The sequence below is a fragment of the Notamacropus eugenii genome, chromosome 2, assembly GCF_028372415.1.
Source record: "Notamacropus eugenii isolate mMacEug1 chromosome 2, mMacEug1.pri_v2, whole genome shotgun sequence".
NCBI lineage: Eukaryota > Metazoa > Chordata > Mammalia > Diprotodontia > Macropodidae > Notamacropus > Notamacropus eugenii.
In genome coordinates, this window is record NC_092873.1 from 382,717,484 (window position 1) to 382,741,432 (window position 23,949).

General features: G+C 39.1%; 2 protein-coding genes, 1 long non-coding RNA gene and 1 pseudogene across 3 annotated transcripts in view; all 4 read left to right on the forward strand.

The window, feature by feature from the left end:
• The first annotated feature begins 7,932 nt into the window (after window positions 1-7,932).
• Window positions 7,933-8,925, forward strand: LOC140524066 (olfactory receptor 10K1-like). The gene has a single exon (XM_072638572.1). It carries the CDS (start codon window positions 7,963-7,965, stop codon window positions 8,923-8,925), a length of 963 nt encoding a protein of 320 aa, XP_072494673.1. The 5' UTR covers window positions 7,933-7,962.
• Window positions 8,926-10,241: 1,316 nt separating this feature from the next.
• On the forward strand, window positions 10,242-12,414 carry LOC140524067 (eukaryotic translation initiation factor 4B-like; annotated as a pseudogene).
• A 4,368-nt stretch (window positions 12,415-16,782) lies between these two features.
• LOC140523096 (olfactory receptor 10K1-like) lies at window positions 16,783-17,724 on the forward strand. Its single transcript, XM_072638154.1, has one exon. It carries the CDS (start codon window positions 16,783-16,785, stop codon window positions 17,722-17,724), a length of 942 nt encoding a protein of 313 aa, XP_072494255.1.
• A 3,002-nt stretch (window positions 17,725-20,726) lies between these two features.
• LOC140528982 (uncharacterized) overlaps window positions 20,727-23,949 on the forward strand; it is a 206,795-nt gene continuing 203,572 nt past the window's right edge. Inside the window, exon 1 of the long non-coding RNA XR_011975380.1 lies at window positions 20,727-20,814. This is a non-coding gene — a long non-coding RNA (uncharacterized lncRNA). The remainder of the gene's footprint in view (window positions 20,815-23,949) is intronic.

Below are 23,949 nucleotides of genomic sequence, written 5' to 3' on the forward strand. Positions count from 1 at the left end.
ACCTAAATGAGCTGAATCCCCATTTCTTTCTATATATAAAAGAAAAAGGGCTAAAATGTATAGGCTAATACATTGTCCTCTGTTCTGATGGGATTTAGACAGTGATTTGAGACCCATGTGAAAAATAATAAGAGACTGTGGTGTACTGGATAGAAGGTTGGTCTTGGAGTGAGGAGGCAAGTCCTCTCTCCAGTATGTGCTAGCTACATGATAGACAAACCACTTTTCAACATCTTGGGCAATTCTCCAAGACTAGAACTTACAAGCAATGGTTGATGTGATTTGGCAGGGAAGTTTTCACACCAGGAGTCCTCTGTGTTGATGTAATCACAGATCAAAACAAAAAGAAAGGCTCCTATTTCTAAGTTAATTTACACTCTCAACCTACTTTCAGACCCAAGGTCTCCTTTGATCCTCACAACAAAAAGATGGATTTGATTAATTAATTTGACCAATGAGAAAGCGGTAACTAAGAGTAGGTAAGTTACTAAGAGTAGGCTGCTAGGTGGCACAGTGGACAGCACAGTGGAATCAGGAAGGTTAATGTTCAAATCTGGCTCCATGACTCTGGGCAAGTCACTTTCTCATCTGTAAAATGAGCCGGAGAAGGAAATGGCAGATCACTCTCTCTGCCAAGAAAACCCCAAAAAGGGATCACTAAGAGTGAGACATGATTGAAACATGACACAACAACAAAGTTACTTTAGTGTCAATAAAGTCAAAATTGAAACCCATGTTTCTTCATGTACATACCTCTACCTGGAAGCTCCTCCCTCCTCCCCCGCCCTGCTTTGGTACTTTCTTCTTCAGCACTCAAACAAGTATGTTTTTTGTCTTACTCTGGGTTGTCTGTGATCATGCCTGGGACTTCCCACGAGTTCATATTTCAGGTATTGTTCTGGGGGAAAGGTCATGAGGAAACCAGATAATGTACTTGGAGAGAGAGTAGGAGAAGCTGTGAGGGTGACCTCCATATGGGGGTTCTGACGCATTGCCCATCCAACCTGTGAGAGCACATATCTATTTTCTCTTTTCAACACCTGCTTACAAAAAAACCTGAAGCTTTCCTCTACCCCCATGCCCCTCTCCTTGCCCCTTGGTGAGATCCTAATGATGCCACAACCCAGGGATGCCCACTTCTTTCTGAGAAACTAGGCTATCTCCTTCATGGTAGCAGCTAAGGATTTCCTTTTACCAGGTGAGAGCCCAGCAGACCTGAGAAGAGTCCCACATACTCCAGGTGTGTGGGGAGGACAGTTCACAAAGTAATAGAATCACAAAATTGCTGCGTTGGACAAGAACATGAAGGTAATTTAGTCCAAACACTTGTGTGATGCATCAATCCCTTCTACAAGTTCACTATCAAATGGCCATTAATATATTGTTTGAATATCTCCAGTAACAGAGGACTCGCCATCTTGATGAGTTTTGGATATTTCTAATTATATAGATTATATAAATTCTTATGTTGAATCAAAATATGCATTCTACCTATTAGTTCTAGTTCTTTTTTCTAGTGTCATGCAGAATAATGCCATCTCAGACTTATAGAGTACTTTAAAGTTTACAAAACATTTGCTTCACAAAATGTTTTTAAAATAAGTAGTGTAAGTATTATTTTCATTTTATAGATGACGAAACTGAGCCTCCCCAAAGCCTTTTGCTTTGTCCATGGTCATACTCCTAATCCATGTCACAACTGAAATTGTTTACAATTTCTTCTAGGGTCATCCATTTAATTTAGACTGAATGTACTATTTATAAAAAAAGGAATTTCCTTTATCTGAATTCACTTTCTACTCAGGTCAAATCCACTGGATAAATTATTTAGTCTTCCATTTGCATTTGGTTGTGGATGCAGATACTGTCCATGAAGCCCAGAAAGATGTGCTGGTTAGGTAACCATGCTATTTGGATAAGTAGATCTCTGCTATAGGCTGGACCCAGTACACTAAAAGGCTTTTAATGAAAATTCGTGCTTCCCCTCTAGAGAGCACTCAGTGGTCAAGCAGATGCAATTAGAAGTTTAGACGTTAGGAAGGTTAGGATTCACTGGTCTAGAATTCTGATATAGAATTCAGGAAGCAAGTATAGACAAGGGTCGGGCAGTCAGACTTTGGAATTGGTCTGATGACCTTCCTATCAAACTCAATTGACCAACCACAAGATCTTATGGTGAAATCAAGGAACAAATGACCCTACTACTTCAGGAAGTAGCACCTAGAGAGACTGGAACATTAATATTCTTTCCTGTTCAGAACCTATCTGAAATATTTCATTTCTGGGCACTAAAGTTTCTTTTCTGAATTGCATAATGGACAGAATTCTGGCTTTCTGATCCTGGATAAGTCACTTAAATTTTTCTGCCTCAGTTTCCTCATCTGTACAATGACAGGGTTGAACTTAATAATCTCTAAGATATTTTCTAGGTCTAAATTTATGATCCTAATTTATGATCATTCACTCATTAATTCATCCATTCAGTAAGGCAATATTCAGAGGAGAGCAGATGGGGTGGTGTGGGTCATTGAGTCCATACTGCATAAGCATGGATTGAAGAAATTAGGGGTGTTTAGCTTGGAGAAGAGAAGATGCAGGGAGGTCACAATAGTTCCCTTAAGTATTTTAAAAGTTTTTCATGTATAAAAGGGATTAGAATTGTCAGTGAGTTGGTGAATAATACTTGCTTTGCATTTCTTTTAATTTCCAGCACTTAGCATAGTTTCTGACATACAGTAGGCACTTAATAAACCTACTATGTTTCAGCCACTGAGTTAAACTCAGGGGACACAAAGAAAGAGAAAAGATGGTCCCTACTCTCAAGGAGTCCGTGGTCTAATGTAACAACTCACAGTTCAATGGACTTGTTCAATTTGGCTCTCAAGGGCAGAATCAGAAGCTATAATGCATGGAGGCTGCAGAGGCAGATTTAGTCTTGCTGTCAGGAAAACTTTCTAACAGTTACAACTATCTCAAAGTGGAATGAGTTGCCTCAAGAATCGCATTTTCCTCTTTATTAGAAGTCTTTAAGTAGAAAATAGAACACAATTTGTGAGGTATGTTGTGATCACATCCTTTTCCTCATTTGGGTTGGAGATTCTTTCTCTTTCTAAAATTTTGTGATTCTTAGATATTCCAAGTTCAGGCAAGAAACAAAAGTTTGACTTAAGGCCTAGGCTGATCCTGGAATTACTCCAATGAACTAGGTAAATTAGGCAAAAGAAATTTATTTTTGAACTTGAATTAGCATCCACTTCAGTTTCTTGATGGGCCAAATAATCTGGGTAATTAATTACCCAATAGCCATTTCCCTTCATCCTGAATTGGTATGAGAATGACACAGTTATGTTATAATAGTCCCTTATTTTTTTTTTTACAGTACATTGTAGCTTTCAAACCACTTTCATGTATATTTGATGGTGGTATTTCTGAGGTGTCATAAATTTGAAGGGGTCACAGAACTTGGGTGTCATCTAATCTAACTGTAACTCAAATCATCAATCTTATCTACATCTCTTAACTAGTGTTCATCTAGCCTCTCTCTGAAAACCTTTAATAATATGAAATTGACTCTTTTTATCCTTCCTCCATTCCAGGATAGCCCATTAAAATCTTTTTTTTAGTAGCTAGCATATGTGTAGCACTTTTAAGTTTGAAAAGTACTTTATAAATATCTCATTTTATTATTATCATTTTGACAGCTAGAATTCTTGGGAAGTTTTTCCTGATGTTAAACATAAAATCTGCCTCTCATCTGGTCCAGGTCTCCCCTCCCTCTCATCATCCTTCCCTGTTTTCCTCTCTTGGAAGACAAAGGACTTTCCCCCTTACGTATGCCTATAGTAGTGTATTTGCAGATCTTTCTCCTACCATAATTTCCTTAAACATTTTTTTTGGAAGAGTTTTTTTCTAAGAAGTCTTAAACCAGGAATATTTGTTCATAAAGGAGGTAGCATGGGGTGGTAGAAGGCACTCTATATTTTATTTTGAGGATTTCAGTCCTACTCTATATCTTTTCATTTACCACCTGCCCATCCTAATGCAAGTCAATCCCATCTTTGGACCCTTGTCTGTTTATTCACCTGTCCTTTACACCAGACACCCCTGGAGCCCAGGTATTCCATACCTTGGGGTGGCAAGTGGTCCTGAGAACTATAACACCTGCTGGGAGACATTGATTTTCCAAAGTCTCTCCTGCTTTGAATGAAACCCATTGTGTGCTCTCTTTCATACACCCTGTGCCTAGAAAGTTATGTCATGAAACTCCAAGAGTGATCTCTTTCATAGCTAGTATTATCTCTTCTTCCCTATTCTAGATCCATGTCCCATCCCCAATACTATTTCTTTCTTTTTCTAAGACATTTTCCCCTCTAGAAGAGTTTCTTTTAGTGAAACTAAAAAATCAAAACAATAATCGTTTTTGCCTTATGCGGGAGTTTATATCTGGATCCTGCCCTTTCCCCCACCCTCTCTTCCCACCCAAGCAACATTCTTCTGTATTTTTTTTCATGGAACCAGTTTTTGATTTCCTTATAAGGGATGTGGTTTTTAATCTAATGTGTAGTCATTCAATTCTTCTTCTTTTCTTCTTCCCAATTCTTTTGACTCTCTAAGATCTTTTGTGCCTTAGATTCTCTTCCTCTGTAAATGCTCTTTTTTTTTGTTATTTCACTGACCTTCAAATGATGTTTGGTTTTCAAAATCTTTGTCTTAGTACTGGAATCATGACAGGACTGATTTGATTGTTTTGCTTCCCTCCTGTCCCTAACTATGCTCATTTATTTTTCGTATGTTTATTTATTACTTATTCTTATAATAAGTATCAAATTTTTTGCTTATCTCTAGTTTCTTTTGAGGAAAATGTTAAAAATATTTCCTTTTGTTGGAAGCCTACCTTTTTAAAAACATTTTAAATAATTTCTTTAAAGATTTCCCAATTACATGTACAATTTTAGCAACCATTTAAAAAATTTTTGAGTTCCAAATTCTCTCCTTCCTTCCCATCCCACTTCACTTCTTGAGTAGGCAAGCAGTTTAGTTTTGCCTTTTTCCCCCATTGATGATTAAACTCAGTTTTGTAGAATGTTATTTGGTAGTACAAACTGATCTTTTTTCTTTAGAACATCATATTCCAATGATCTCCTTGATTTCTCATAAAGAAGGAACTATCAACAAGATTTTTACTGCTTTTCTGAAATCTAGAGGGTTCTCTTCTGGTTACCTGAAAGGTATGTTGGTTGATATTTATATTCAGAGATTTTGTTACTATATTTCTTTGTGAGTTAAATTTTGGATCATTGGAGTGTTTTTGGTGTCTCATGGATTATAGTTAGTTGAATTTTAGTTTTTCCTCTATTCCAAATACTTCTGGATTTTTTTTTTTTTTTGCAGAAGTGGTGAATATTATTGTTGGCAGTCTCAAACCTCTTATTTCATCATGTTTTACCAGGAGACCAATGATCCTTGAATCCTTCTGTGAATTTTGTCATCAAAGTCAATAGTTCTAACTTGAAAAAATGTTATGTGTTCTTTCAAAACTGTGTTCTTTTTAAAATTTTTCTGCTAGTTTTCTTTTACTTTTTCATGCTGAACTTCAAATCTTCTATTCCTCTTTTATATGTTATTGGAAATTATCTTTGTCACACTCTTTAAATGCCCACTTTCTTGCATTAAAAACCATCTTTGAAAGTTGTGACTTTGACCATGATTTCCATCCTTATTTCTTTTAGTTTTAAAGTTTACTTTTTGAGTCATTCAGGAGTTTGTTTGCTATTTTCTCCCAGTTATTCCATTATCATCTTTGTCAGTCCCCAATAATATCTTGCCCCAACTGGGGATTTTCAAATTGTCTTCCTTCTTTCTATAGCATTGTTTTGTTGTATTGTACCCTTTTCCAGGTTGTCCCCTATTCTCCTGTTTGTCAGTCCCTTGACTTGTCACTTTCTGGAAGACTTTTCTCTCCTGTTCCTTATTATGTTAGATGAAGATCCACACTTCTACGTCTCTGCCACTCATTGATTCTACTTTCTATTGTTCAGACTACTAGAGCTGGGTGAGTGTTCAATGGCCTTTCTTTCATGGTGTGTGTTTGTGTGTGTGTGTGTGTGTGTGTGTGTGTGTGTGCGAGAGTGCATATATGTAATATTTGACTAAATCACTGAGGAGAGGAGACTCAGAGGTAATCATGTATATATATATATATATATACATGCATATATATACATACATATATATATATACATATATATGTATATATATTTGGACTACATCTGCTGAGGCAATCAAGAAGCACTGGGCACTGAGCTAAAGTAGATAGGATGGACCAGTAATGTACACTTGTGGTTTCTCATTTCCCTTTCAACCCCAATAAGAATACTACAGTCATGACAAGACAGTCATTACATTGGCATAGAGTATGAAGATGGAGTACCATGTTGAGTTCAGTAAAGTGAAAGAAGATTAGACAGATCTTTTTGGGAAAATGTCTCCTTTTTTTTCTCTTCTTACTGTTTTCATTACTTTATTCAATACTTTTTTTTTTTTTTGCAGTTTGAGGTAGTTGGGGTTGGAACTAGGCTTAGATATAAGATTTCTCTTTCTCTGTCTCTCCGTCTGCCTCTTTCTGTCTTTCTCTCTGTCTCTCTTTCTGTCTCTCTTATCCTTCCTTAACAGACAGGCTATGGGGAGGTGTTTTTGGATTTAGTTCCTAGTTGATAGATTGAATGGAAGATAATTTGACTTGTGCAACTTTTCTCTCTATCCCTTCTTGGGTGTTAGCTCATCAGCCACGTCTATACCAGTTAGTGACTATACTGAATGAATACATCTTTATTTTTTTATCCTTCTGAAAGTCATAGTGTGTTATCTTTTATTTTACAGATTTTCAAGGAATCACAGGGAGAGGAACAAACACAATTAAACAATGAAGAAGATTCCAGAAAAACAATGAAAATGATGCGATATTCCTATATCCTCTGCCAGAGATCCACAGAAAAGGCTTCATAATATCCTTGCCCTATATATAGAAGAGATATAGCTAGGTCAAAATTTCTGTGAATAATGAATCCCCCTGAAGTAGTTACATTATTTGATTTTTCCCTGCCTATTTCCATTAAACTGGAACCAACATACCTCTTGGTAAATAAAATCACTTGCATTTAGAGTTCTGCAAGATTTCTGAAACACTTTTTTCTTATTATAACTGTCATGTTGGTAACAAGCATTAGAGTTTTATTTCCATTTTTAAGATGAGGAAATGGAGGCTTACAAAGGCTAGCTAAAGTAGTCAGGTACACATGGTAAATATCTGGGGCAGAATTTGATCTTTTGAATCTATGTTTAGTATACTAGCCAGATGGTTTGATTAACCTCTCGGTAACTAGTCACTGTTGAGTCAGCTAAATGAAATAGCTGTCAGTTACCCTATATATAGAACATGTGACAAATGTTGTGTTCTGCTGCCATAGGCTTTGACAACTCTATATCACCTCAACCCCATAATGAAACCTTTGGATGAACAAATGTCTGGTGGATTAAGGATGAGGTAATTAAGAATAGGATATAGAAAGAGAGAATGAGGGTGCTGGACATATGAGACAGAACTGAGGAGTAGTTGTTGAAGCTTGAAGATTATGATAAAAGAAGCAAGGAAGACCACTGGGCAGGAGTGGTGGAACTAAAGGACTTGAGCCTTAAGAAGAGGAACTTTATCTAGGAGGAGACCAAGGCAAGTGAGAAAGAATTAAATAGCCACAGGAATAAGGAATGAGCTAAATGAGAAGGCAAGGAAACACACAATGAAGGTTAGACAGCTAGTGAGAAGAAATGCTTGTCTTTAGGCTCTTTTTCAACTTCACGAATGAGATATTACAGAGGTGGAAAAGAAGCTTAATATTTTGGATTGAAGTTTCTAGCCCCTGGAAGGCCTGTTTTTCCTTTACTCACCCTGAAGATCTTTCTTCTATGGAGAAGACCAATGAGACAGCTGTGAGTGAATTTGTCTTTCTTGGCTTCTCAGCCCTGGCTGAATTTCAGCGGCTGCTGTTTGTGTTGTTCCTTCTCCTCTACTTGTTCACTCTGGGCACCAATGCTGTGATCTTGTCTACTATCCTGCTGGAGCGAGCCCTCCATACTCCCATGTATTTCTTCCTTGGAATACTGTCTTGTTTTGAGACCTGCTACACCTTTGTCATTGTTCCCAAGATGCTAGTAGATCTGCTGTCCCAGAAGAAAACAATTTCCTTTTTGGGCTGTGTTGTCCAGATGCTCACCTTCCTCTTCCTTGGTTGTTCCCACTCTTTCCTGCTGGCAGCCATGGGCTATGACCGCTATGTGGCCATCTGCAATCCCCTACGCTATACAGTGTTGATGAGTCATGGCACTTGTGTGGGACTAGTGGCTGCAGCCTGTGCCTGTGGATTTACTGTTGCCTTGATCATCACCACTCTTGTGTTTCACTTGCCCTTCCACTCCTCCAACCAGCTCCATCACTTCTTCTGTGACATCTCTCCTGTTCTTAAGCTGGCCTCTCACCATACCAGTCTCAGTCAGATGATCATCTTCATGCTTAGTGTCTTGGTCCTAGTCATTCCTCTACTCTTAATCCTGGTTTCCTATATCCATATCATCTCTGCCATCCTCAAGATTCCCTCTACTGTGGGCAGGTACAAAGCCTTCTCCACCTGTGCTTCTCATCTTATTGTTGTCACTGTTCACTATGGTTGTGCCTCCTTTATCTATTTGAGGCCCAAGACCAATTATACCTCAAGCCAAGATGCTCTGATATCTGTGTCTTATACCATTCTAACCCCGTTATTCAATCCCATGATTTACAGTTTGAGAAACAAGGAGTTCAAAGCAGCTCTTTGGCGAGCAATGGGGCAAAACTTGTGTCCTAAAATTGCAGGGACCACATCCCTTTCTTGATTCTCTTACCAGTTCTATCATTGGAAGACTAGTCATCAAAGAAATCAAGTTGAACTCATTGAACTGTCTCAATGAGTCATTGTTAGAGGAATGAAAAGAAGATATTCTGAGAAATAAACCCTCTTTAGATGTGAGGATGAAATCAATTTAGAGATGAATTTTGTCCTTTAGATAAAATGAAACGAACAAATGCAACATTAATTTCTTAATCTCCCTCCTTTAGTTTAGTGTTATAAAGTCTCAGTTCCTACTCTTTTATAGCTCACACTCAACAATTTCATTGGGGCAGAAGTTGGGAATTTCTGTCCATGTGGTGATAGTGCCCATATCCCTTCCTATCCTCTGCCTTCCTAGAGCTCAGGGTTCTATCTATCCAGTATCCATAGATTTGGGGATTGTTACATGAAGAGCTGGAAGAGACACTTCGAAGTATTGTGGTCAAACTATCTCAATTTGTAGATGAGAAAACCAAGGCTCCAGACAGGTGAAATAACTTACCCTAAGTCACAAAACTGGTTAATAGACAATTTAGGAATCCATTTTAGGTCTCCTGATTCCTAGTCCAGTTCTCATTCATTCATAATGATCCTTACCTTACAATCTCTAGGTTTTGACCTATCTGAAGGAGTCAGTTTTGAGTGTGGATCCAGGACTGGGCTCAGTTACCTAGTTTATTCTGGGTCAGTTGGGACCATTTTGTGGAATTGGAATTATTTTGATAATTTCCTAGTGTAGACTAGCTTTTAATGACATTTTGGTAATAAATTGCTTTCCCTCATGATGAATATCAATACTTTACATTTGCATAAAGTTTTACATTAAGCATTATTTTATTTTTAATTTATGGAATAAAACAAGCATTTCTGTAACATAGCATAATAAAATAAGATAATTGTACAAGAAACTGAAAATCTATTATATACAACTTGCTATGCCTTTTCAATATATAATGCAAATTTCTTTTTTCCCCTTTTTTCTCCTCTCTCCAGAGATGGTTACCATTAAACACAAATATATATGTATATGTAAAATCACCTTATTCTATCTCATTTCTATTTATCATTTCTTTCTCTGGATGCAGATGGCTTCTTCCTACGTCTATCATAGTTTATTTGGATATTTATAATAGTTAACATGTTTTATTCACTCAAAGTTGTTCTTAAAGCATTATTATTGTTACTTTATACAATGTTATCTTGGTTCTGTTTATTTCACTCTTTGTTATTTCATACAAGTCTTTATTTAAAAATATTTTTGGTGTTCTTGTTCCCTTTACCAACAACATAGCTTCAGAACAATAAGAAGGGGAAGTAATCATGACAGACTTCCTTGCCAAAGGTCATGGCACTGGTGGTAGAGTAAACACCTTTATCCCCAAACTCATCAGCTGGGTTCATGACACTGATGACCTAGAAGGAGATGATTCTACCACTTGGCACGGTAATGAGGACAACATATATAGGGTACCTCCAATTGACCATTACATCCATCTCACTGCTTCATGGGCTGCTTGGGAACCCAATATTACCCAGAACCATCTTTTCAAGTTGCCACCCTACATTGCTTTTCTAGGGAACCTGGCCTATGATGTTCCAGAGGATTTTATCAAGGAGTTGTTTAGAGAACTGCATACCAGCGCAGTATATTTGCCACAGGAACCCAGCAATCCAGAAAGGCTGAAAAGTTTTGGTTACACTGAGTTGGAGGACTTGGACTCACTGCTTTGAGTCAGGATGAAAAGTCTGTAGGCAACAGAAGAATACAAGCAGATGTTGCTGATCAAGTACAGGATAAAGACTGATATAATCATTCCTTTGGCTGTGATTGGGATTGAAATCAGGATTCTGACAAAACCAACACAAACTGGAGGACTTGCCCTGCCATAGACAGCTTTCATGACTACCCTCCTTGAAGGGTTGATGACAGTTTTAGGGACATGTATCATGATCATTATGATTCAGACTGGTACGGTGATAGTCCACCATGCGGCATAGACTGACTTTGAGGCTGGGATTGATAGGATGATGGGTGGCAGAGACTTATGAGAGAAGCTTTGATTCTATGATAGGCAGTGACCAAAGAGCATTTGGTAGTGGGTACCAGTGGAATGATGACTACAGAGGAGAAGATCACTATGAAGACAGATAGAATAGATGAGATGATCAGTCATGGAACTCAAGAGATGATTTTAGATGTGAAGACAGAGGTTCCTTCCCCTCTACCCCCTCTGACACCCACCAAGATCCAAACCGAATCACCCAAAGGTGAAGATTCATTAGCTAGCACCTCATAGTTTAGCTGAGTTGCCTCCATCGTTGGAGGAGCAAAGCCAGTGAATACAGCTTCTAGGGAATGACTACAAAAAGAGCAAGAGAAACTGTAGCATCAGCGTTAGAAAGAAGACCCTGAAGACACTCTGAAGTTGGCAAAGTGAGGAAACTAAGGAATGGTCAAGGACAGGAAGTAAGTCTTCACAGACTGGAAATGCAGCTCTATCTGGCAGAGACATATGAAGGAGGGTGAGCAAGAAATCCCTAGAAAGTAAAACATTTTACAAGGAAAAGGAATCTCGGTCTTTGGCTTCCAAATCTTCTAAACCAAATCATCTTCCCTTAAGGGTGATGCAGGCATCCCCACCAAAAGAAAATGTTTGGGTGAAATGAAGCTCTAATCCTCCTGCTTGATCTCATGTAATGGGAGTTAAAAATCTTCTTATTGAGGGAAGCTTGATTGGGGGAGGCTTTTTTTGTGTGGGGCCCTACACATTTTGCTGATTGCTGGTGATACACTGGGTCATGAGGTATTGTGTCTTCAGGCTCTGAAAAGAGTATGTATATACTCTGAGGTGCGGTTTTGCTTTGGGGCTTATTTTTGGGAAGAAGGTATGTGTGCCAGATGAAACTCTGGGCAGCCATTCTATGAAGCTCCCCCATTCCCCAGCTTTGAAAACTCAGATGTTGGCGCTTTTTCTCTCTGGTAATGATGTATGCATTGCCTATGGTCAGAGAGTTGGAAGCCCTGTCTGTTGGTCCTGCTTGTATTTTCTCTGATGGTACATGTGTTTGATTAAAGTGATTGTTGACCTCTCACAAGTTGCTTTCCTTTTAGGAAAGCAGATCTAAGAACCTGTGCAGCAGGTCCTCCTGTGTATGCCAGGGTACTTACTGCTGCATCTCAGAGCTCAGATGTTTCAGAGCAGCAGTCTCCCACAAGTGATAGAGTTATCCTAGCAGTCTAAGGAAAGACCAGCTAACATTTCAAGGAAAGATGAGAATAAAGTAGATGGGGTGAGTGTGCTGAAAGGTCAAAGTGGGAACTCCAACTATGGTCCAGTGGACTTGATGAAACAAAGACCATCAGAAGGAATCTGATAGGAAAAATGGCAGAAAAGATCAAGACACAAAATCTGCATCTGAGCCAAAGAAACCTGAAGAAAATCCAGCCTCTAAATTCAGTTTTGCAAGCAAGTATGCAGTTCTCTCTGTTTAGGGCGAAGACTACACCAATTAAAACTCCACATCATGTGCTTTCTCCCTTTCCCTTGCCAACATGTAACATTCCAGAGCATATCAAACTTGTATCTAGATAAGACAAAAGGAAACTCACCATCTCCTGTAAAACAAAAACAAAAACATTTTTTCAAATCAATTATAGCTCGTGCAAAAAGGAGTGAAATAGGAGATATAATCAAGGAAGTGATTGAGAGGAAAAGGAAGTGGTCTAGTCATGTGATGAGAACAATTGATTCAAAAATGGATGGCCAAATTATGCACTGGTACACACAGAATACAAAAAAGATTAAGAGCATGGACTATAAACCTGGAATCCATGACCTTCTAAGGAGTCTCTGGATAGATTTCAAATTACTTCTTTATTTTTGCTAACCTCTAACTGAATCTTAACATTTCTTTAAATTATTTTAAAATATTTTTCTGAGAAGTGGTCCCTAGGTTTCACCAGACTGTCAAAACCTGGAGAAGGTTTGAACAAACTTATAAAAGCCAGTCATTAAAATTTCAGGGTGAGCTTTTGTCCCACAGAAATTAGCAATTACTAAAAATCAGGTTTGATTGATTATTTTTTTGATTGTTTAAGAGACAGAGAAATGTTAATAATGCAGACTAAACTTTAAATTATGTGGATCATACTCTTTTCCCTTCAGGGAGCTGGTCGTTAAATATTCATCAGCACATACTTGGCCAAAGAGATCCATGACACAAAGAAAGTTAAGATCCTCTGATCTAAAGGAAAGCCTCCAGAACACTGGGTAGATCTTCTCTAGAGAATTCATGGGAAAGCATGGATAAGAATTGTGCAAGATGAGAAAGTGAGAGAGGCTACTGTCCTTCTTACTACAGGAAGCACCTGTGTGGATGACCCTTTACAGTATTAAGGTTTGTTCCCAATTGATATAAGGCAGAAATGTGTTGCAATAGTAAGAGGACTAGATTTGGCATCTGAAGACCTCCTCCAAATCCCAGCTTTACCCACTTCTACCTGTGCATCCTAGGGCAAATTCTGTACCTCTGTGAAGCCTGGGCAGTGTACCAGTCCCATGTCAGGAAATGGAAACCCATCCATGTGAATTGTCTTAGGAAGATTCTGAAGATCACGTGGCAAGATATGGTACCAGATACTAAAGTCCACTCGTGAACTGAACTGCCAAGTATTCAAACTCTACTGCAGGGACAGCCATCCCAATGAGTTGGCCATGTTGTTCTACTGCCAAATGTATATTTGTCTAAAAGACTATTTTACAGAGAACTCTCACAAGGCAAGTACTCACATGAAGGTCAGGAGAAGTGATACAAGGACACTGTCAAGGCCTCTCTGAAGAACTTTGAAATTGATTATGAGACGTGGAAAACATTGGCATAGGATGGCCCAGTAAGACATGTCTGCATCAAAGAAGGCCCAGTGCTCTGAGTAAAGTAAAATCGTAGTAGCTTAAAGGAAACATGAGGTGTGCAAATTTAGAGACTTTTCCACTCCAAATATTCATATGGATTATTTGTGCCTGACCTGTGGTAGAGCCTTCCATGCTCCTGTCGGTCTGATCAGTCACAGTTAAACACAGGGTACCTCAACTCCAACATAGTGGTGCCATTTTGGTCCTCTTCAAAGAACAACCACCAAAACTCTGTAAAATTTGGTTTCCTCATCTGCAAATTGAAGGAATTGGGTTACATTAGATAACCATTCTCCAGGGTCATCTCCTGGTTCTCCCACCAGCTTTTCAACTCCTTCCTCCCCAGCCATCTTCTTCTCACACTGGAGGCATACCCCAGCCTTTCAGCTTCTATTTCTTGTATTTGGTGAGTTCTTTCCTCCTCTGACCCTCTGTTTGAGAAAGACCCCCTGTTATCCATGCTTAACTCTAATCAAGGCAGCTCCTGATTACAGATGACTTCCATCTTGATTGCTTCCCCACTTTTTGGCTCCCTTTTATATCTTCATCATTAGAATGTAAGCTTCTTAAGGGTAGGGATGATCTTTAGGCTTCTATTTGTGTTTCCTGAGTTTATTCCACAGTTTGACACATAGTAAGTGCTGGAGAAATGCTTTATGTAATCCAATCTACTGACCTTTAAAGTTCAATTCAGCTATAAATCTGTAATTCCTCCATTCTCATAACAACCCTGAGACTGAGGGTGGGCAATACTACCCAGACTTTACAGGGGAGGAAAATTAAGCTCAGAGAGATATATAACTTGTCCAGCATCAATAGTGTTAGAGAAAAGTTAAGGAACCAGTCTTAACATTTATTTTCCCATTGCAATATAGTACCTATGCATCAAGTCTCTTGGGTCTTTCCTTAGATTTTCCCTTCCATTTGATGCATGGGTTGCTGATGTTCATGGCCCCTGCTCCCCAGGTGCTCAGGACTGAGCCCATTTATGAACAATTGGTGACTATTTTCCATGAGAAACTTGACTGTTAATTACCCCCTGTGAAACCTCTCTACAACAGCAGCTCCAGTGCCAGGAGACTAATAAACAATGCCAGGAGCAAAGAACCATACTCTATGTTTGGTCAGTGTAACTGCCAAGACTCTTGTCCATGGCTAGTGACGGAGGAAACTGATGGAAGGAGGAGACTGGTTACATTGAGGTTGTTTAGGGTCATAGTTCCTAGTCCTGTCTCATTTCTTCTCATGAACAGAGAAAATTTCCTTTTGCTCTTTTTTTTTATCTCTTTATGTCCATCCTTTTGGTCTGGATTCTGTTCACGAAAGAGACACTTCTGAACACATCACTGCCTGTTTCAGAGCTGTAAGGAGAAAAATATTGGGAAAGCTTGACTGAGAGGACAAGACCTTGGTTTGTCCTGAGGCAGCATGGTGGTCAAACCTCTACTCATGAACAGTGTAAGAGAAGGACTAACTCTTTCAAATGAGGATCTGTGTCAGTGATTCAGGTAAGAGAAGAGGTTGGTGGTGGTGGTGGTGGTGATGTGTGTGTGTGTGTGTGTGTGTGTGTGTGTGTGTGTGTGTGTATGTGTGTGTGATAATGACTATGGGAGCTGTGCTAACATTATCCCAAATGAAAGATGATTCAGACAGGGTTCTAATTTATTCAGTAGATATCAGTTTGTGGCCAAACCTGTTCTTTCTGCTTGAGTTGATTTTGTCCCTTTTCAATTAGCTAGATCGTCCCTTTAGACAACCTAAATCAACCAAATATTTGCCTTACTCCTACTTACCTCTGCCTTGTAAATACTTTTTCTACTTTTTCATTAGAGTAATGACTACATTTTAACAAGGAAATTTCATAAGTTAGGAAGAAGTAACTGAGATTTGTTTAAGAAGTTTCCTAACAGTCCCCCAAAGGGGGGATAATTTTCCTTATCATCTAATGCTGCATCTAGATATTTTCAACAATGAAGTTGACTCCCTCTTTCCCTCCCTTCTTTTCCTTCCTCTCCTTTCTTCCTCCCTTCTGGAAAATGCAGAAAGGATATTTCGGGAATTAGAACTATTAGACCTGAGGATGACATCCCTAACATGTCTTAGTCTATGGTCCATTTAGAGCTTGCAGTTCACAGAATGTTAGATCTAGAAAGGATCCCAATATCCCATTGTTCGATTGTCTGTGTTTTTCAGGGTGGTACCCATCCTCTGCTTGAAAATCTGTACTGGCTGGGATCTCCCTGCTCCCCAAGGTGAGTTGACAACCTTCATTATACAGAGGAGACACTAAAGGCCAAAGAAACTAAGTGATATCTAAAGCATTGCTGGACTTGTGGTCTATGTGTCCAGGCTCTTCCCATCAAGTCTGTGGATCTCTTTGGCTAATGATATCGTAACTGTTTTCCTTCTTTGTGCAAATCTTTATGAGGAATACAGATGTTTCCTTCTTTGCCCTTCCATCCTCAAACTCCTAGAGGAGCTTTTTATGAGAACATTTCTGAGGATGGCTATACCTGCCTACTCTTGAACAGGACAATGGAGTTCAGAAGAGTGTTCCTGTTTATTCTCACTAGCCTGGTTATGAAGGTTCATAGCCCATGTAGAGATGCTGAAGATCTACTTTACTAAACCAAAACCTCTTTTACTTTCAGGATGTGATGAAGAGATTGGTCACATTACAGAAAATGACCAGTTGAATTCCAGTCTTAAGAAGAGATTTCCAGATAAAACCTTCTGATTGTCTGCCAGTGACTTGGTTTTGTACTCTGCTTTGTATCATCATTAGATTTGTCTTCAGACTCTGGAGGAGGAATGCAGGAGTTAGAATCAAACACCTGGGAACATCTGTCACCTTTACCCATAGCCCCATATTTCAATGTCCTTTCTGAACTCCTTCCTATTCTCCTGCCTCTAGCCCTTTTCCTGAATCTTCTAAGTACTCTTTCTCTATGGAGAGAAGCAACGAGACAAATGTGAGTGAATTTGTCTTCCTTGGCTTCTCAGCCCTGGCTGAATTTCAGCAGCTACTGTTTGCAGTGTTCCTTTTCCTCTACCTATTCACTCTAGGCACCAATGCTGTGATCCTATCCACCATCCTGTTGGAACGAGCCCTCCATACTCCCATGTACTTCTTCCTTGGAATTCTGTCCTCATTTGAGACATGCTACACTTTTGTCATAGTGCCCAAGATGCTAGTAGATTTGCTGGCCCAGAGGAAGACTATCTCTTTTGTGGGCTGTGCTATTCAGATGCTCACCTTCCTCTTCCTTGGCTGTTCTCACTCTTTTCTGCTGGCAGCCATGGGCTATGACCGCTATGTGGCCATCTGCAACCCTCTTCGTTACACAGTGCTGATGGGCCATGGAACATGTATGGGACTGGTAGCTGCAGCCTGTGCCTGTGGCTTCACAGTTGCCTTGGTTACAACATCCCTTGTATTTCACTTGCCCTTCCATTCTTCCAACCAGCTCCATCACTTCTTCTGTGACATTTCCCCTGTCCTCCAGCTGGCTTCCCACCACACTCTCCTTAGTCAGATGGTCATCTTCATGCTGGGTGTCTTTGTCCTGGTCATCCCTTTACTGTTGATTCTGGCCTCCTATGTCCGTATCATCTCTGCCATACTAAAGATCCCCTCCATTGTGGGCAGGTACAAAGCCTTCTCCACCTGTGCTTCTCACCTTATTGTTGTCACTGTCCACTATGGCTGTGCCTCCTTTATCTATTTGAGGCCCAAAACCAACTATACCTCAAGCCAAGATGCTCTGATATCTGTGTCCTATACCATTCTAACTCCATTATTCAATCCCATGATTTATAGTCTGAGAAATAAAGAGTTCAAGGCAGCTCTGTGGCGGGCATTGGGTCAGAACTTGTGTTCCAAACATTAAAGAACAGGTTCTTCTATTTGATTTCTGTCTCTGATTCAGGCTCACTAATTGTGGTGGAGGGGGATTGGTTAATTTCAGAAGGAAAAGATTTTGAGGTTTAAAGTAATGAGAGAACTAGATTTGCATCATGAGTTGAATAACAGTTGTGTGACCATGGACAAAACTCTTACTCCCTTTGAGTCTTGATTTTCCAAATGTACAAAGCTATCCTCACATCCAAAGTCCTCACATGTTGCATTTTTGAACATTCGGATGATAATATTTTTAGTACCTCATAAGGTTGTTGGAAGGATCTAAAGTGGTAGTCTACATAAGGGAATTGTTTTTTGTAAATGCTTAAAGGCATACATCATGGAATAATGGTTAGAAAGTCAGTCACAGAATCAAGGATACTAGCTATGTGAGCCTGGATAAGTCATTTTTATTCCTTCAGTTCCCCAAGAAACACTCCAAGAATGTCAATTTCAGAGCCAGGGCTGATCTGCATTGATAGATGTAGTTCCTCAATGGGAGTACCTTAGAACAATGACACTCATGAATCTTCTCTTAAAAAATATTCAAATGTTAGTGATCATATTTCTGATCATCACTATCACAAATACAATCCTGACAAGGATGACAAATCTCAAGCTTTTATGTTCTGAAAGAAATTTTGCCTTCTTCTATTCTTTCATTGTTCACTCTTGGCTGCACTGGAGTTTTTGCTCATCATAGGAGATAGTGGGTTGAATAGATGGCATCAATCTCTATGATCCTTGGCTGCTCTGTTCCATGATCATAGACTACATTTTTATCTTTCCTTAGGAATTGTGCAGCTATATCTCCTTTGGTTTCAAGGAAGACAAGGTGAAAGCATGGGAATGAATAATTATGAGTTCATCCCCATTATTGGAAGCACACTCAAAACACATTCCTACTGCTTATGGGTCACTAGCATGATCTGTGTAGGGAGAATGACATTATTAATACTGAAGAACTAAAATAGTTAGTGAGGACATAGAGCCTGACAACTTTTCCCCATTCCATTTGAATTAGCTTTCACAGCTTTGGGAGGAAAGTTGGTCAAGAGATTGTATTACTCCATGGTTAGATGGATTAAAATATCACAAGAGCACTATTAGTAAGTGATGATAGTGTTCTGAAAAACAAAAGTCAAAACAGAAAAGAAAACTAACTTCTTGTCTTTCCTTGGTAAAGAGTCCATATCCCTTCTTCCAAGGAAAGGCAATCATTCACTATGTTGAAATGTCTTCCCTTGTATATGAGAGTTCAATTTCCAGTCTCCTTACACAGTCTCATGTAGTGAGGATGCATCTTGGGAACCTACGAAATGAAAAAATCTCATACAAGTATTAAATGTTAGTATAACTTATTATTAATACAACTTATACAGTTCTCCTGGCTCTTTAAAACTGGGAGTATGCTGTCCTTTTCAAGTTTGTTGCTGAGTTGTCTGCTCTGAGTTTTAAGAAAACAATTGCTGAAATAGTTATTCTCAGATTTACCATTTTGAGATAGTTATTGAGCTATGAAGGTGACAAGCTACAGAAAACTGGGGAAATATGGTAATCAGAACTGTTGTATGATGTATTATTTTGAGATTAACATAATTGATGTGATTACAGGTAGAAGATGAGAATTTTGCTATTAGTCATAAACTAAGGTGGATCAGTTGCAAAGAAGATCCCAAAACTGAAACTTGAAAGAGAAGAGAAGAGAATGAGAGATGAAAGGACAGATTTCAGAACTTCATCAGCTAAGTTGGAAGTTGGAAGTGATGTACATTACAGCTGCCATTGATGATCTAGTTGTTTACAGGACAAGACTGGTAACAACGACTGAAATAGTTACTTTGGAAATCAACTAGTTTGAGATATTATGCTCAATAAAGTGATGCAAGAATGGCTTGCATCAACTCAGCTTAGTAATAAAAATATTTGTTCAACACAGAAGCTTTACTAGAAGTCCAACTTTCCTGGACAGTTTTTGAGAAAGAAATATGGCACTAAAGTTTACGGTTTCAGAGGTTTGAGCTACCCTGAGCACTAGGGTTTTCCTTACTCGTATGCCTTGTTGCTAAATTCCTGTGTGTGCCCACTCTCTCCCACAGATGGGAGAGTCTACTGATGGGAGAAAGCAGCCAAGTTTTATATATGGATTGTGGTATATTTATTATTCATTCAATTGCTTTAATGTCTTAGTTTCTCTGATACTGTTATTGCTTTTTTGCTTTCTCATTAAATAAAGGGTTATATTTTAGATACAAAAATGTCATTATTATGAACAACTGCCTGTATAAATGGGAACATATCTGTGGGAGTTCAGGAGCTAGAGTGGTGAGTAAAGAGATTGTATTTCCTCTCCACATGGTTATCACTAGGAAACTGAGAGAATTTAGTGTAGCTATACAATGTTGGTTCTTCTCTGAGATACAACTACCAGTATGAGGGCCATGAAATGAGTGATCTAGTGAAGAGAGTAAGTAGGTATTGATATGCCTACATAAGGGGTGGATATATTGTGTATAGCACCAATTAAACTAAGAGAAAAATCTCAAATAAAATAGACATCAGATAAATAACTTTATAGCCTTGGAGTGCATTGGGAGTTTCATTCATTCTCTTCTTCTTTGGCCTTCCCCTCACTCCTTTTTTGGATTTATCCTTCCTCTTTCTCTCTCCCCATCAACTCTAATTTCCTAGTCACTAGAGCTAAAAGGACTATGAGCTTTGGAGCCTGGTGTTTGAGGAAATTCTAGGCGGAATTCAGTGTTGCTTTGACTCTCCTCTACCATCTATTCTCAGATTTTTGTGTGTATCCTTGCTTTGGTAGCTCAGTCTTGGCATTGAGGGACAATACTATTAAATACAGAAGTAAGAGAGGAAATCAATGAGGTGTCAGCAGTGTGATATGGCAGCAGAAAGACCCCAACAAACCAAACCAAACAGAAACCAATGAGAACTTCACCTGCATTCAGAAGCATTGTGTCCAGAACAATTGAAAGAGGTTTGGTTCTCCTCAGAATGTCAGATTGGACAGGAAGTTCACGTTTAGAGTCTTAATAGTTAACTTGTATGGATAGTTGATAAGGTATGTGATTCACAATTCCTTTTCTCCTCTCTTCTATTATGCCAGATCGAAATAGACAGGCTGAAATATTTCTCAAAGAAGGTAGTTAAGATGTTGAAATGACTCGAGAATATGCCGTGCCTATATTGGTTGTGGGAACTATGGATATTCTCAGAAAAGATTTAAAGGGAATAAAAAACTGATAAAATATTTGTTAGTCTGTCATGTGAATGAAGGGTTACTTCCCCCACTCCACCTTGGTCTTTAAAGGCAGAACAAGGAGTAATGATAGAAGCCACAGAGGTCCATATTAATGATACACGTCAAAAAAACATTTTCAATAATTATAAGTGTTTACATCTGTAGTGACCTGCCTTGGGAAGTTCTCCCTCACTGCAAGTCTTCAGACAGAGGCTGCTAGATGACTACTTATTATGGATGATATAAAAATATTTGTACAGATGCAGGTTAGATTAGATAAACTATGAGATCCAGCTTTTACACTATGTAAATGAATAAATGATTGTCATCCTTGACTTCTATCAGTCAATTGGTCTTTCATGTACCCCTTTATGACATCCCAAACTTCCCCACTCCTCCATTTAAGGTCACAGACTAGAGGGGTTGTATCAAGGGACACAGGTTAACCCAGATGCTTAGTACTTTGTCCTAAAATGGTAAGAGGAAGGAAATGAGGGAAAAGGAGATCAGGGATTGATTAGGGATTGCCACAGGATTGCTTCACCTATGGTACCGAGAAATCTTTGACTCTCTAATAGGCCATTAAGACTCTTGAAAAAGTTCTTCTATTTTATCTATTTGGCCAGTGAGACTTGGAGATGCATTGTCTGCACTGGAGCCTGCTCACTAATTGAGGAAAGGAAGGACCTGTGTCAAGCCCAGTGTGGTAATGAATCCCCAGGGCTATTGATAACACAGTTACAGGTCAGAGTATTAGTGCTATAGCTGAGAGAAAAAAGAAAAAAATATTGAAGATGTTCTTTGGCAAGGCAGCTTGAAAAAAGTCATGAAGGGACGCTCTGCAAAGAAGTGAGATAGGGACAGGGGAATGGAGGAGCTAAAAGAAACTGGCTCCCCTTCAGTCAGGTCATAGGACTGAGAAATATTCCATTTAAATTAATCAATTCAACAAAAACTTAAGTACCCAATACATTCAAGTTACCACCCTAGTCACTGGAGTATGACAAGGCTCCATGAGCAGAGGGCAAGTAGAGGTGGCTGTGGGAAATCAAACATCAGAACTTCTTGTGCAGAAATGGAGATAATTTGGGACATAGGACATCAGCTTCTATTGGATCTAATATATTTAGTTGGGGTCTTAAGTGAGTTTTACTTTGGAGAGTTGAAGTTCCTTAAGTGAAAAGGGAGAAGATGACATTAATTAATAAGGAATTAGAAATCTTAATGCATATGAGGACATTTTAGGCATTAGCATGAAGAGAACAGGAATCATGGTTGATAGATGTTTCATTTATTTCATTGATGACCCAGGCAGGACTCCATGGAGCTGTGGTCAGTTCTTGTACAGTCATTTGGGGAAAAGGAGAAGGGTGAATATGAAGATAAGAGGGTGACATTATAGAGATGATAGCACACAAGGAGGGATGAGAAGGAGGACAGAAAGATTGGAAGAAAGGAGGTATATTGCTCATTCATTCATTCATTTATAAACATTGTTTAAATACCAGTAGTATGGAGAAGACTATGTAAGATGTTAGCAGAATAAAGTTTAGAGAAGGCAGAGTTTTCATCTCCTTGGATGTGACAATCAGGCAGGGAGAAAAGATAGATGGATGAATCTTATATAAGTTAATGTGATTGTTGTTCAGTCACATCTAACTCTTTCTAGCCCCATTTGGGGTTTTCTTGGCAAAGAAAACTAGAGTGGTTTTTCATTTTCTTTTGTAGCTCATTTTACAGATGAGATCATTAAGGCAAATGGGGGTTAAGTGACTTGTCCAGTGCCACAGAACTAGTAAGTATCTGAGGCTGGATTTGAACTTAGGTGTTCTTGACTCCAGGTCTGACACTCTGTCCACTGTGTCACCTAGCTGCCCCACAGAAGTGAATGAGAGAGTGACAAAATGAATTACTGTGTAGAATCTGAGGTGGAAGGAAAAGAGGACCTTTGCTGTCTGCAAGCATCAGCAATGGCAGTGGCTTTTGACTTGGCATAACTAAAATGAATAGTATTTTAACCTTTGAAGAGGGGATGGAAAGATATTCGGAGCAAAAGAAGTGATATGTGCAAAGGCAGGAGACCGCAGTGCATGTTTGGTGGGAATGGAGTCGTCCAGTATGACTGGAGCATAGAGTATCTAGAGGGAAAGTAGTACAATATATTGCTCACAAAGTAGGCTGAGGTGAGATTGTGGAAGACCATGAATGCTAGGCAGAGGAGTTTGAACTTTGTTAGGCAATAGGCAGCCACTAAAGATTGTGGGGAAGAGGAGTGGTGTGATTAATTCTATTTATCACAAAGATCATTCTGGTAATAAATAGCAGACTTGTTTAGAAGAGGCAGAGAACACCAGTGGGAAGATGTTATGACTCATTTGTAGATACCCAGTACAGATATTGGTAGGGGAAATAGAGTGTAGAGCCCTGCAGGTTCAGGTAACTGACTAAATAAAAGAGATTTCAGGTGAGAGGATAAGTCAAAGATAGCTTCAAGAATATGAACATGGAAGGAGAGATGCCTGATGATGCCATAGGTAGATACAGTGAAGTTTGAAGTAGTAAGAGATGGTTCTATGGGGAAAATGTTTAGTCTGGGATATACTGAATTCGAGATACTAGTGGCATAGCCAGATAAGGATGTTCTGAATCCAATTGGAAATATGGTCCTGCTGCCCAGAAGACAGTTTAGGACTGATGCTGAGGTGATTCTAGAGAAGACATAGTATGTATTCAGCGTCTGTACAGTGTAGGGTAACAGCAGCTCCAAAATCAGGCCACTTTTCCTTGACTCTCTGATCTTCTGGGAGCCTGTACTAAGCCAGATGCCCCTCAGGATCCATTGTCCTTTGTTCTTCTTTCCTTCAATTTTAGCTGCTTACTTGTCCCTTCAGGAAAATGTCTCATTTTTTTTTACCCTGTGTTCACTCATTCCCTTGCTCATTCATTTCCCAGTTA

Bases quoted from the DNA above. Each gene is read 5' to 3' on its own strand.
- LOC140523096 (XM_072638154.1), top strand. From the start codon at position 16,783: ATGGAGAGAAGCAACGAGACAAATGTGAGTGAATTTGTCTTCCTTGGC.
- LOC140524066 (XM_072638572.1), top strand. From the start codon at position 7,963: ATGGAGAAGACCAATGAGACAGCTGTGAGTGAATTTGTCTTTCTTGGC.